The 14554-nt window shown below is 42.1% G+C and overlaps 1 protein-coding gene across 1 annotated transcript in view; it reads left to right on the forward strand.

Annotated features, from left to right (window-relative positions):
• Positions 1-2084: 2084 nt before the first annotated feature.
• Positions 2085-14554, forward strand: part of lama5 (laminin, alpha 5) — a gene marked incomplete at its 5' end in the record, with an annotated part of 78742 nt that continues 66272 nt past the window's right edge. The window contains 2 exon segments of the mRNA XM_018682871.2: positions 2085-2384; positions 7341-7493. Coding sequence (XP_018538387.2) covers positions 2085-2384; positions 7341-7493 — 453 coding nt within the window.

The raw sequence follows: 14554 nt of genomic DNA on the forward strand, positions 1-14554 counted from the left end.
TGTTTAATATCACACACCTACCAGATATACTCTCCAGAAAATGTGCCTAAGCTTGGTCATTAAAGAAACACAAAGATGATCTTCATGGTGGCACTAGAGGAAAAGTCAGATTATCAGTCTTTAGGATATGTTGCCCCAGAACCATGGATGAAATTTTGGGTCAGTCCATCAATAGATGTTGAGAGATTTCACATTAATTAATGAAAACTTTGACCTGCAGGTGGCGTTAGAGAAACAGGGGGAGTTATTATCTGCGCATCATCTTTCAAGGCAATCCATCCAATAGTTGTTGAGACATTTTAATCTGATATTTCAGTCAGGACTGGTTTTATCTGAGTGATAAATTGACTGAGCACTTAGCTCCTGTTCAGCAACATCCCTCCTCTAACACATGAAAGAGAGAGATGTGAAGAGAAAGTAAGAGAGGAAACTTATTCAGAGGGATGACAGCAGCTTCCCTGTGGATTCAGACTGAAGAGATTATTCTGGTGTCTGTTTCTAAGCGAAAGGATGGAGTCTTTTCTTCAGAGACGGGGACCATTTAGAGTTTAAGAGAGTGTGTGTTGAGACACATGGTCTCTCTTTCTCTGTCTCTCACACACTTATATTGATCCCCCACACTGACGGACAGCAGCAGCAGCAAGAGGACAAAAGTCTGTATGGGACAGTCTGACAGCTCCCAGTGAGAGAGACGAGATTACAGAGGAACAGAGAGAGAGAGAAGGCCGGATTATAAGCACAGAAGAAGAATGACAGGCTGTCTCCTGGAGTTTAGGCAGACAAACACACACAGTCTCATGGTCATGTGCACATAGGCAGAATCTCCTTAACAGACTGGTAATGTGTAGCTCAGAAGTATACACGGCAAATTACTTTGTAAAATTTTGACAAAATAATGTCTCTCAGTTTGTGAAGTTTTTATGCAGCACAACCGCCTTGGTTGACCAGTTCTGTACTTAGGTCACATGATGACAACTGAATCAGCCACAACCAAGCAAACTGCATTTGCTGATGAAGAAAACACTCATGAAGAAGTTAAAGCTTTAACATGTTGATTAGCTAGCTAGCGGACCTTGAGTTATTTATCTACACTGAATCTGTGTTTTTAAAATTAAAACCTAGATGTCCAAATTTTACATCAAACCCACCAAAGCAGCTCGTCAGCAGCAGCCTTTAATTCAATTAGAAATGCTGTGAAACAACATCATAAGATTGTATTCACCCTCTTCCTTACAGGGCTTGAGACTGTGTGGCCGTCTGTATGTGTGTGTTTGTGTTTGTCTTGAGCACCTGTCTGACTTTTTATTTGTGTGTGTGTTTGTGGGTCAGTCTGGATGCCTGTTTCTGTGTGTGTGGTTTGATTTCCCATTTGTTGTTTGGATGCTTTGTGGATGCTCTGCAGGAATGTCAGATTATTGAGAAAATCACATTGTATTGTACCTTGGATGTTTTTAGTTGGATTTATGGGGAGGAACAAGAGAAAGAAAGAAAGCAGGAAGGAAAAGAGGGGAGAAATGAGAGGGAAAGAAAGTTGGAAGAAAGCAGGGAATGAGAAAATTCCCCCGAAACATAGTGAAAATAAAAATCTGAAACAATGGATCCATACTTCCCTTTAATGATTCATTTAATTGAGCCAATTAATGAACCGTGATGATTGCTTAAAGAGAATGATGTAACTTAACCATTCAACACTATGCAATGAAAGAAGCTGTCCCCTCCTCCAACCACTGGCCGGGCCAACACAGAGGGGAGGGAGTGAGATACAGATTGAGTTGGAGTAGGTGCCTGGTGGAGCGACGCAGAGAGAGAGAGAGAGAGAGAGAGAGAGAGAGAGAGAGAGAGAGAGAGAGAGAGAGAGAGAGAGAGAGAGAGAGCCTTCGACGCACCGCTCCCCAGGACTACAAACTCTTACTTCCCTTCCTCTCTCTTTCTTCTGCAGTTTGCAGCACTTTTCTCTCTGTTTTCTTTCCAAATGATTCCCTCCTATAGAAGTTAACGATTCCTCTCTCCTCGTAGTCAGATTACTTTATCCCTCAAACTTTTCTGGTCGGACCGGATCGCGGGAGAACAGGTGGAAATGATGGCGAGCGGACCGGCGCCGCTCGGTGCTGCGCCCTCCCCGGCTCAGCGCACCCAGGACGCGGGTCGCGCTGCTGCTCTGGCCGCTGTTAGTGACCTGTTGCAACTTCGCGTCGGCCCAGGAGCTGCCGACCAACGGGGTGAACGGGTACAGCCTGCACCCGCCCTACTTCAACCTGGCCGAGGGCACCAAGATTACCGCCACGGCGACCTGCGGGGAGGACGACACCGGCAGGACTGTGCACGACCTGTACTGCAAGCTGGTCGGAGGGCCGGTCTCCGGAGACCCGAGCCAGACCATCCAGGTGAGCAAGGAAAAAATGAAAAGTCTTCTAGTGAGTCAGACGGTGCTGGTCCTAATAGAGCTTTAACTTCATAAACTAACATTCCCATCATATATTGAAGGTTAAGAGCAGTTTTATCCCTCAGCATAGCGCGATAACCTCTTTGTATTGAGGCCTAATGTTCCTCCAGGGACTTTCAGCTCCTCTGTGCTTAGTAGTCAGGTTAAAAAGACTTAATCAAGCTTAACTGCATTTATATCTCCTGTAGCATTATTATAACACTTCTGTAGTATTTGTATTACACCAGGAGTCCCCTTTAACCTGTTTAATTGCAGTAATACTTTTAGTATTCTAGTGGTATGTTTGCTCAGTTGTATTTTTTCTTATCTTGTATTGTGTTGTAACAATATTCCCATGGTATTTGTATAGGCTGGTGCTCAGTAGTAGGCTTAAAGCATACTCAGGTTGCATTCCTTCAGTTTTTCTTTCGTGATCTTATGTTTAACTGCATCAGCACCTAAACTATTTCTAGAATACTTCAAACACTTTATTGTGTCAGATTTAGTCTTTGTAATGACATTTTCATCTTCATGTCATATCAGTATCAGTTCTCTTATTTCAAGTGTTTTACAGCAGTTTGTTTTGATTTTTCCATCACCAAACTGCATGTTTTAATTCCAACTTGCTCATGTTAAACCATATGCAGGTGCCAGCCTGCACACTTCACTGCATTCAGAGTAGTAGAGTTGAACAGAGGGGGTCAGCAGTGTGCATGAATCTCCAACTGCTCTGCCAAGTCATTATTTCATGCACTGCTTCCTTTGTAGGACTTGGCAACACTTAACACAGGCCACTTATATAAGGACAGACTCCACAGAAATTCAACCGCTGTTTAGTTTGCCACATCAACCAGTACATGTGTTTCCTAGATGAGCTTTTAATGTGTTGGTGAGAGTTTGTGAGCTCGTAAAAAAACCAACAGCAGGTCTATTGTGTGTTTGACAATCAAGCCTCCAGGTATCTCTAGTTAACACACAAAGGATTATTGCAGTTTCATGGGTTAACCATTAAATCAACCCTCCGGGTGATAACATGCAAGCCTCCTGCCTTCTCTCTCTGTCTGTTTCCCACCTGTTCCCTACATGCCTCGTGGTGACTGACCCATGTCCTCCAATCAGACTGGGTATATCCGCTGTATTACTGCGATGTTTCCTCTGGACGTGATGACGTTCATTTAGGTGTTCTTATAAGATAGAGAGAAACAGAAATTCCGGCATTTTCTAAACCCTTGTGTTAAGTCTAAATTAGCTCATGTTCACTGTTGGCAAAACAAGTGACCTGCTAATAAGTACCTTTTCAAGTTAAACTGGAAGAGATAGAGGGTAAGGTTGGTGAGATAAAGACAGATTGATCATTAGAGGGAGAAAATGAACAGCAGGCAGTCTGAAGTGCTGTTTGATCATAAGAACATAAGAACATATGCCCTGAGGAGTGGTTGGGAGTTTGAGCAATAAAAAGATTTCAGGTTGTTTGTTAGATTATGTAATTTATGAACAGAGAGATGCTCGTTAACTCTTTGCAGTATTTGTCCTGTAAGATTCATCCTTTACAAATGCACACGTGATTCCGACCACATTTTACCCACTTCATCTTCTCCACACTGAGGATTAGGTCAAATATTCCCTCATCAGAGTTTTCATTGAGTCTTTCCCTGATCTTCCTGCTCACAGTTTGGTTGAAGTGGCGACGTTGCTGCATAATTAGCTCAGGAAATCTCCAAAATGAACCCCAAGAAATCTTGTCATTAGCTCAAGGAATGGTGCATTATGTGTTCGGGCTAAGAGGTTTAGCCCACTTTGCTGAGCTATTGTGGCTTGGCCCACTTGATGGGTTACTGCACCCCCAGAACAACACACACACACGCACACCACATACACAAAGCCAGAAAATACACACACACTTTTCTGTGTCGAGGTTAATCCTGTTTTGATTTGACAGCAAGATGTGAGAGTGTTTTTATTAATTAAAAACAGCAGGAGGAGGACTAGAGATTGGAATGTGTGTGTGTTTGTGTGTGTGTGTGTGTGTACGTGCGCGTGTTTGTGGCTATACAAGTTTAAGAATCCTTTTTTTCTTAAACCACTGGAAAATCAGAAGTTCTTTTCTTAACCTGGGAACCTTTTGCTTAATGACACTCCCATCAGCCTCAGCTGTACTTTGTGCTAGCACACTCAGCTGAGGTGGTGAACATTATGGCTGCCAAACATCAGTTAGCATCTGTTAGCATGCTGACATTAGCATTTATTTCCAAGCCCCGCTGTGCCTGAGTATAGCCTCTCAGAGCCAATAGCATGACTCTTAGTGTTGTCTATAATTTTGCACAATGGTGGGCTGAGATGGCAGCCAGAGGTAGATGTTTGAATTTTAAGGACTTCATTACCCAGAAATCTCATCTGACGCAGATCAACTATTCACTCCTGACACTGGTATCTGCCAGTATAAGTAAGCGCACCTCCAAATTTTTCAAAAACATATTTTTGCTGTTTATAATATTGAAATATGCATTTCAGCTTATTGGAACTGATAAGAGGAGTTTAAAGTTGCACATGTGGCGGCCAGACATATCTGTTGAATGTTCAGTGGGCTTAATTATCCAGAAATGCTCCCGAGTTTATATCATTAAACTAACAATTTCCTCCCCTGAGAGTTGAAGGTGTTAAAGAGGTTCAGGTGGCCAACCTCCTATGAGTTTGATACTGCTGGAGTTTCAGTTAATAGTGATGACAGGCTGTAAAACCAAATGTGTTTTCACTCTAAAAATCTGACCTGGTGTGTGCAGCTTGAATTTTTGTTTGATATCATGCATGTTGGAAGCAGGAGAGGGTGAAACAGAGAGGAGGACAAATGATCAGAGAGCCATAAGCAAAGGGGAAAAGACAGACAGATGAGGCAGGAAGCAAGAAAGAGGTAGAGGAAGTACAGTATGAGAAAGGCAGGGTGTTATGTTAAGAGAGAAAAAAGATAAATTACATTATGTGGCAGGTGTTGGCTGAGTAACTCTGGCTCTGTCTGCCTGGGGACATGGATTCCTCACGCACAGACTGATAGTTTTGCTTGTTCACTTAAAGTTGGAGGGAGAGAAAGAGATGGGAAGAGAGATAAAACGGTTGAATGAAAGCGCGTGTAACACAGAGAGATGAGATTGTGCTCGACATGTTCATTTCCAGGTGGCCTTTTTGTTGCTGTCTTTGCTTTTAAAGGGGAGTGACAGGAGAGAGGTGAATGGATATTGTGAAAGAAAACTGTGAAAAAGAGAAAGAAATGGTGTGAAAGAGAGTTTGACAGCCTGGCAGAAATACAGAAGGGGCCTCGCTGACATCTCACTACACTGAACACCTGCTTGTCCTTTAGAGATGTCACTCTCAGGGTGGGAAGCTTTTCTGTCCACCACCAACCTCATTCCCTTTATTTACTTTAATTACTCTGCATTCAGTTGTTGATTGGAAGTGTTCCTGCTCACTTTAATGTTTTTGAGGAGCTATAACTTGTCCACAGGGCTCAGTTTGTGAGAGCAATTAATTCTGAATGATATATCAGGTTAATTAGAAATACACAGAACAAGGACTGTGAAAAAGTGTTGGTAAAGGACTGTGCAAAGGAATATACAAGTGGGAAAGAGGCAGAAAGATTTAAGTAATGCAAAGTATCTACATATCTGAGTAAAGGATACTGAAACTGAGATTCAGTTTGATCCAAATGGTCATTCATTTAAGGGGATTTAAGGTAAATAACTCTAATGGAACTAAATCGTCTTATGTGCACAGATAAGATTCACACAAAAGCGGAAAATCTGAAGGGTTGATTGACAGGTGATCTCTGGGAATCGCAGAGAGGAAGACGGGGACAGGAGAAGGGGTGGTGAGGTGAAGTCAGATAGTGAACAGTGACCTCTGACCTCTGTGACCTGCAGTGATAACATCTCCTAAGCTGGCCTTTTGTTCAGGTCCATGCTTGTTTAGTATATGCTAAAGCTTACACAGGCAGCAGTGGTTGGGTTAAATGCTCAGACAATCACACTGGTATTAGCTGAGAGTGAACAAGCTTTAGAAACCAAAGAGGCAGAGAGGCCAGTTCAAGTGGACATACATTTATTTTGATACAGCATTAAAATCACCAGGCAGAGACTTGAAACATGTCATCTGGTGTCATTGCTGTTCAAGTTATGTTGCCTTTGGGTGGCACTGAAATTAATGGAAATCAAAGGCAGTAAAACATTTAAAAAAATCTGAAACACTTTGGTATGAATTGGGAAAAGGTCAGCAGGTATGTGAAGTACCTGTGATTTTGAAATAAGTGGACCAGTTCTTACTATGCTGTAGAAGTATCTAATGTTACAACTGCAGACTGAGACATCTGGATTTTAAAATATAACACACTATGCTGTGTCATAGAAGACTGTAAACAGGCAGACTGGGGCACAGGGATTGAATCTATGAGACAACTAAAGCCTACTAGCAGAAATTTAATACAGGCCAAAGCCTCACCGTTACATCAACCTGTGTGGAGTCACCTCTCTGTTGAAATGTAAGAAACTTGACCCAGGTAGCTTCAGGGACAGACAGTTGTGAAATAAATCTCCTCCTTTCATAGATGTTTACTGTGACTCTGAAGGAGAGTGCACCAGTTTAGTCTTTAAGTTACAGACTCGTCTCTTTAGGCTGTAACCTAAAGGCTGATGGGTCAGATCCCACAATAACTAATGGCTGTTAATCAATGACATCCTGTCAGAGTGCCTTTTTTGCATCAGGGAGATTTATATTCTGACAGAGCAAGTTTCCTCTTTAACCAGCAGCAGGTGTTGAAATTGATTTGGACCCCATAGTTATTCCCTCTGGATCTCAAGTATGGCTTTTCAAAGTTTCAGACTCTTATGCTTGAGTAAAGATTAAAGGTACATCTGTGTTTCTGTCTTTTCAGGGCCAGTACTGTGACATCTGCAGCCAGGGGGACAGTGACCGCGCCCATCCCATCACCAACGCCATCGACGGGACAGAGCGATGGTGGCAGAGCCCGCCTCTGTCCCGCAGCACTGAGTACAACGAGGTGAACGTCACGCTGGACCTCGGACAGGTAGGACTCAGTCTCCTCTTCCCCGTCTAGATTTACCCTCTGTGTGCTGCGGTGCTGTTTTTGCTCCTCCTCTATGTTCAGGAGTATCACAATGTTTTCAGAGATTTCAGAATCTGCTGGCACAGCCAGTCCTGTCCATGAGTTTGCAGACTGTCAGAAAGATTCACATGATTTCTTGAATGTCTGCGATCTATGTGTATTTTGAATTTCTAAAAGATTTTCTGACTGTCATCGGTGGCAGATGCAGGAAACTGTAAGCTGTAAAAGGAGGACACGGAAGTGCAGTGGTCCTCAAGCATTTTTCTCTTATTATGCCTTATAATGAAGCCCTGTCTGTTTGCAAGCCATTATCACAGGTTGCATATGTCTACAGGTTGTGACCAGTGATTAGTTTTTCATTCTTGCCTTTTAATTGGTGCAGTGATTCAAGTCATACTATGTAGCAGAATTTTTTTTTTTCTTGTGACCGTTCAGATTTATCTTGTGACAGTCTTCTCTGCTGCTGTAGAGCTTGGACAGTGTAGCGTGTTGTGTATTGCCATTTTACACTGAACTTTTTTCTAGTAAACATATGTTTTATCAATGAAACTGAAAAATGAATTTGAAAAAAATTCCTTGGATTCCAGGGTGTTGGATTCAAGGATGAAATGCAGGCAGCAAAGTGGAGATACCACCTAGTTCGTTTAAATTGTGTGGCTTGTTGTTACCAGCAGAGGTTTGAACCTGTGAGATAATCATGATTTAAAGTTTACAGAGTTGCACGTTATGCTAAATTTGTTGTGTGCTTGGGTTTTGGTAAAAGTCATAATAGCCTTTGTGGACTGTTGAATATCGTCCAAATTGTGTGAGTGTGTGCAAAGGTTTTTTAATCACTTGCTTGTGCTTCTCTTGAGTGTTTTTTAGGATTTCAGCTCAACAGAAACATTCATGATTCTAAATATCAGCATGTTTCACAGCATTGACGAACTGCTGGCTGCTGGTAAACTCTCATTCTGCTTGCTATGAGATAAACTGTTGAGCCTCTCCACTTGGTTAATGAATGTGAAGTAAATCAGCCCATTCACTGCTCTACCAGCGATAAGTCAGCCTCTTAAAGCTCAGTGACCTAAATGAAAAATCAAACCGTTAATGCTTCAGTCTGAGTTGATGTAGAGCTGTTGTCCTTGGCAAGATGCTCTGTTTGTTTTAGCTGGTGTTGTATTCAAACATATACTCACATATAAACACGTAGACACATTCAGGCACGTACACAGAGTAGAAAAGCTTCACTCAGTCTTCCTGCGCTCAAGAAGTGAACCTTTTTGTGTTCTTGAACGTCGCTCTTGAACAACCTTTTTATGTTTCTGAATGCGACTCTTTTGTGCCGGGCTCTCGTGCTCGAGTGCCCTCCTCGTTCATCAGTGGAGAGACATTCACTTGTGTTCCCGACAAGTGTGTTTTCTGTCATGGCATTCAATTTCCAACTTCCCTCTTCCATCTTTGGGCCCTTTTCTCTTCACTCTTTACTTTCTTCCCTTCCTCTCTTTTTCTCACAGTTGAAGGTCTCAATAGAGAAGCAGGGAGCTGTGACAGTCGCTGTGTGTGTAGCTTGTAAAAGCTTTTATAAGTCTGTTTACCTTGCAGCAGTGATAAAAGAATGAATAAAAACTCTTTTAAAGACGTTTGAATACTATGAGAGCCCAGCAGTGTTTGTTCTCATAATCACTGAGGCACTGAATAGATGTTGAGTGGATGACAACAATAACGACCTGCAGCGTTTTTGGGATTGAGATTTAAAAATCTTTAACATATGAAATATGATTGAAAAAGTGGCGCGCATCTTCATGTGTTTTGTTCAACTAAAAGTCCAAATACCCAAAATCATTCAGTTTACAATCATATATGACAAAGACAAGCAGGAAATCCACTCATTTGAGAGGCTGGAATCTGATCATACTTGGCATTGTCTCACTATTTTAGCTTGAAAAATGACTCGATTAATCAGGTATCAAAATAGTTGCCTATCACCTTTCTGCTGATTGATTAATCAATTAATCAGCTGATGTGCTGATGACCAGTAGGTAGCAGCTACAGATGAACATGAACTTTATTTTGAATTTTATTTTGTTGCTGCATTTCCAGTGTTGCTGGAGGACACTTTATCTGATGGCACCTCATGGTGGCATCGAGGAAAATGAAAAGGAGGGAAAGACAGAGAGAGCAGAGGTGGAGGGTCTCCAGTTACCAGGTTGCAGTTTTGTCTTGAAAGAATGTAGGTGGGCTGAGGTCAGGGATTACGAGAGAGAGTGTGTGTGTGTGTGTGTGTGTGTGTGTGTGTGTGTGTGTGTGTGTGTGTGTGTGTGTGTGTGTGTGTGTGTGTTGGTGACAGTGTGTTGAAGACCCCACCACACACACACACACACACTCACACACACCCCTCAACCCCCTACCTCTGCCTCAATGAAAGAGAAAGAGAGGAGGGAGAGATTGGAATGTCAGTTAACCTGTCTCAACCCGCAGAGGGGAAGGCTTGTTAAATTACCCCCAACTCCTCTCTCTCTCTCCCTCTCCCTCTCTCACCCTCACCATATACAGGTAATGTGTGGGTGTCCACATTCTTCGGGTCATGTACTGTATGTTGATAGTTTAAGCAATTTCATTTCTCTGCATGCAAATGTTAAAAATGGAATCATAAATCTTATCAACAGATCCAATCAGCATTATTATTTGAGACTGCCGAGTTGCCCTTGAGCAAGGCACTTATTTTACATTAGTGTGTACGTTACTCTGAGGTACTGTCTGGTGGATGTGAGTTCAGAAGGTGAAGCAGCTTAATAAAAATGTGTGTGCGAGCCGAACATTTAGATTGAAGATTAAACTCACTTGGTGTGGAATTCAGTTGGCACTGAATCCACTGTACAGTCACGTATCAGTATCGTTATATCAGAGCTTTACAGCAGCAGGTGTGTACCAAGCACAGACTGCACCCACCCAACGTTCAGTTTATTTAACATATTTTACTGGAATTTGAAAAAACAAGGCTTCCTCCACAGTATGGCATATTCACTATTTTCAAAGAATGTTGCACCAATTTATAACAACTTTACTTTGATTTCCATTGTCACCAATATTTTATTCTCTGTCATCACCGTTCTCCTCGTCCTCTTTCATCTCCTCTTTTTTTCTTTCTCCAGTCTGCATCAGTTCACCCCCAGCTTCTATATCTGAAGCAACCATTCATCCTATCTTCTACAGATAACACCAGCCCAATATAGACTTCTGTCTCCTTCACCGTCCTGTTCTCTTTCTTCTGCTATCTCCTGCTCACATTCCTCTTCATCATTCACCTTCTTCCTCATTACCCCTGCTCTTTATCCTCCTCCTCTCCTCAGACATTTCTTCAAAAGTGAGACGTTCTCATCTTCAGTCATCTCCACATTCTGCTCCTCTTCTTCCACTTCCAAAGTCTCCTCCATCTCCTTTTCTTGTCCTCGTCTTTCCAGGTCTGGCTCTCTCTTTCTGCTCTTTCACCAGTTACTTTTTTCTTCTTGTATGTTGACATCTTTTCCATATTTGACTGGAAAATGACATTTGAGCCCAACTCAAACAAGTATTTTACTGACTGAATAATCCACTGATGTCCGGTTTAATCAGAGCTACGTTCTGCTGAAGAAATAGTCCTTATGAAAACTGTTGACAGTAAAATCAGTAGAATCAATAAGGCACTGAACTTCATGCAAGAACCACCAGGCTGTTTGTAAGTGGCACATAAAAGTGATTTAAGAGATCTTGTCACGTTTACTTTTGGATTTAAAATGTTCTCTTTTGTCAAAACCTCCTCACATCATTATTTTCCATTTTTATATTAGACAAATCTGTTTCTCTATCTCCACCTGCCAGGCCCCTCATTTATTCTTGCTTTATCTGCGCACTGTGAAGGGCAGAGAAGCAGAAGGAAAAGAGATGGAAAAGCAATGACAGCTACCTGCTGAGCTGTAGGAAGAATATGAATCATCCAAGATGAGGTCATACCCAGTTCAACACAATTAATCCTTGTCTCGTATATAAGCTAAGAGTGATGTAAGGTTGGTGTGTGTTTAGGCTCCATCTGCAGATGTGTATTTGCATGCTAGTTTCATTCCTCAGGTGTGTGATAGTGGAAGGATTGTTATCACAGGTAAAAGAGAGGGGGGAGATGGAGGAGGAGAGGGTTGAGGGATGGAAAAAACATGACCAATAAAGGATGGCACAAAGGAACTATAAATACAGTTTGAAGGCAAGGTGGAACATTCCCAGGAAGAGAGGAGGAGGAGGAGGAGGAGGAGCAGCAGGAGCGGAAGGAGGGCTGGAACATTGAAAAGAAGAAGGCGGGAAGGAGGTATTAAGTGGAAGAAAACTGAGGTGGCGAGGAGGAAGGAGGGTGAGGGCATGGAAAGAGGAGGAGGAGATGACAGGGGATGTTTGTCTGTTTCAGCAGCCTATTATTAGAGCACAATATGGGCCTCAGTTGGGAATGTGTCCTGGTGTGTGTGTCTGTATGTACGTTCATGTTCTTCAGGTGAGGTCCTCTCTTTTCCATAATCATCCTGTCTTGAGTCACAAAATTTGTCACCCTGTCATCAAACCTGTCAAAGACTTCAGCCCTGCAGAGCTGCGTTAGGCTCTCTGCAGCCTCAGAGATTTGAAGTGTCTTTGTGTCATTGCAGAAGATGCTTAAAGGGTCAGTTCACCCAAATGAAAGACCACAAAGTTACACACTTCTAATTTAGATGGAGCTATTGTATTCTTAACTTGATTAGTCAGCATCTCAGTGCTCTCCTCTGTTTTTTGACATCTAACACTCAGAATAGTGATGCATTTTCCTTCAGTGCACTCAAATAACAACCTCACTTACACTTACAGTTTTGGTTTTCATTCCTCCAGGTTCTGAGACATTTCTGCTGATTCCCTCCACACAGTGGAGGTGAATGAAATTTAGTTTTTGGGGACTAAGAGAAATAGAATCAAAACTGTCTTTTTAAGTTTTCTTTTTTAAATTTGGGTGAATTTACCCTTTAAATGGCATTTAAGAAGGACATAACCCCATGATTCTGAATCAAACATGGCAACATGTGCTTTTCCAAGGTCTAAAGATTCACTCAGTGCTTGATGGCTGTTCCTGTCTAAATCCTTCTCACTGTCACATGCCTTTAATTTCCTGTGTGTGTTGACAGATTTCTCTACAGGACAAACACTAACAAAGAGACATACACACAGATAGACACACTCAATTGCCGCGTTGAGGTAGCTCCATTGTTCATCGTGCGTAAGTGCGAGTGTGGTGCCAACTGCTCCCGATTGAATGCTTCCTGCCATTGATGTGGTTTGAACGTCAGAGTTGCCTTTAAAGTGCCAGTCGGCTCTGCGCTGCAGGGTGGAGGTTTGAATGAGGTTTATATTTGGGAGGTTGTGAAGGACAGCTTGTTTGAAGCTAGAGCAGTTCAAAGCACTTCAAAAAATGTGTTTAGTTTGATGTGAAGTGAAGGTTAATATTGCATGTGGACTTAATAGATCTACATCATTTCCTGACTTAGCCCAAGCTTTCTAAAAGCCCCCGACACACAAAGCCAGTGCACAGCAACTTTAAAGAACCAGATGCAACTGTTTGCTACACATAAATTTCAATTCTTGATTTGGATCGGAGCGTAAAGCACACTGTGTAAACTGATCGACTGTGTCATGGAAATTGCATGAATTGACTGTAGGATATATTTTTAGTTTTTTGCCTTTCCAGTATGTTTGTTGAACATATGTGCAACTGCAACTTAACAAAAGATTACAGGCATTGCAAAGACTTTTATCAGAGCAAAGCTAGTTCTATGAGATCAGTCTGGGATGCCTTGGTCTTAAAAAAATAAGGAACACTGTAAACTCATTCCATTGCACGTTAGACAAATGGCAGAAATATCCAACGAGGCAATTTAAAGAGAGATGGATGGGGATGCAGTTACATAATTAAGGCTAATTGTCATCTGTAGGCAACAAGAAATAGAGGCACGCACCTGAAAATAGTGTTCTAACAAGAGGCTGTGATGGGATGAGGTTGAGTTTAAGCTGGCTGCACAAAGTGACCAACCAACACACAGGCTTTAGGAGATTGATTTTACCATGTGATAGCCAGCAGTTGCTCGTATGCAGAGGGCCGAGTGGAACAAATAGACAATTTCATGGATACAACATGACAGAATTATGTTGTATCCTCTCAGCCTGCTTGTGTGTGAGTAGAAGTAGCCTGAGATCACTTCTGTGTGTGTGTGTTTTATTAGCCCGGATGTGGAGTGTGTGGTTTCCTGATTACAATCAGGGTATTCTCTGCCAATTCTGTTATTTATAAGTGATGAGCATGGGAACCACACTCTGAATCCAGACCAGTGTGTGTGTTGTCTGTGGTTTGGCTCCACACAGATAATTCCAGTGCTTTGTTCTTCTTCTTTTTACGCTCCTCAGGTGTGACGCCTTGCCTCTGTATATGTGTGTGGGGGCATGTGTGACCTGCTGTAAAACATCCAGTCAAGCAGCCAGCTCTCATGTGTGAGACTCAAGATATCATCTCTTATTCGCTGCAGTGTCTCGCACTCAGTTTTTTTCCTTCACACCCTTTGCATTGTTATCACCCTCCTCATCTCTCACTGTTCTCTGTCTCTCCTCCACACTGCTCGCTGTTCATCCATATCTGACTTTCTCCAGCCACAATGACTCTTCTGTGAGTTTGACTGACACAGTAATGATGGAATGAAACAGAAAAAAGGGGATTAAGATAGATGTGATGGACATCAAACAACCCTCACTCTCTCTCCTTCCTAAATTCTTCTTTGTCAGCCTCTGTCTGTAAACCTAAAACACACTGTTAGCTGTTCATGAAACAGGTCCAAAATTTAATCCAGCTGCAGTAGTCTATATGAGTCTTCATGCCAAAACAAAGGCAGCATTTATCATATGGATTCAACAAAGGGTATGCTAAAATATTGGTGCTTATTTTCAGTTCTATATTATACACTATCCGCGACCCTTATGAATAAGCGGTATAGATAATGGATGGATGG

This window comes from Lates calcarifer, linkage group LG6, assembly GCF_001640805.2.
Source record: "Lates calcarifer isolate ASB-BC8 linkage group LG6, TLL_Latcal_v3, whole genome shotgun sequence".
In the NCBI taxonomy this organism is placed as follows: domain Eukaryota; kingdom Metazoa; phylum Chordata; class Actinopteri; family Centropomidae; genus Lates; species Lates calcarifer.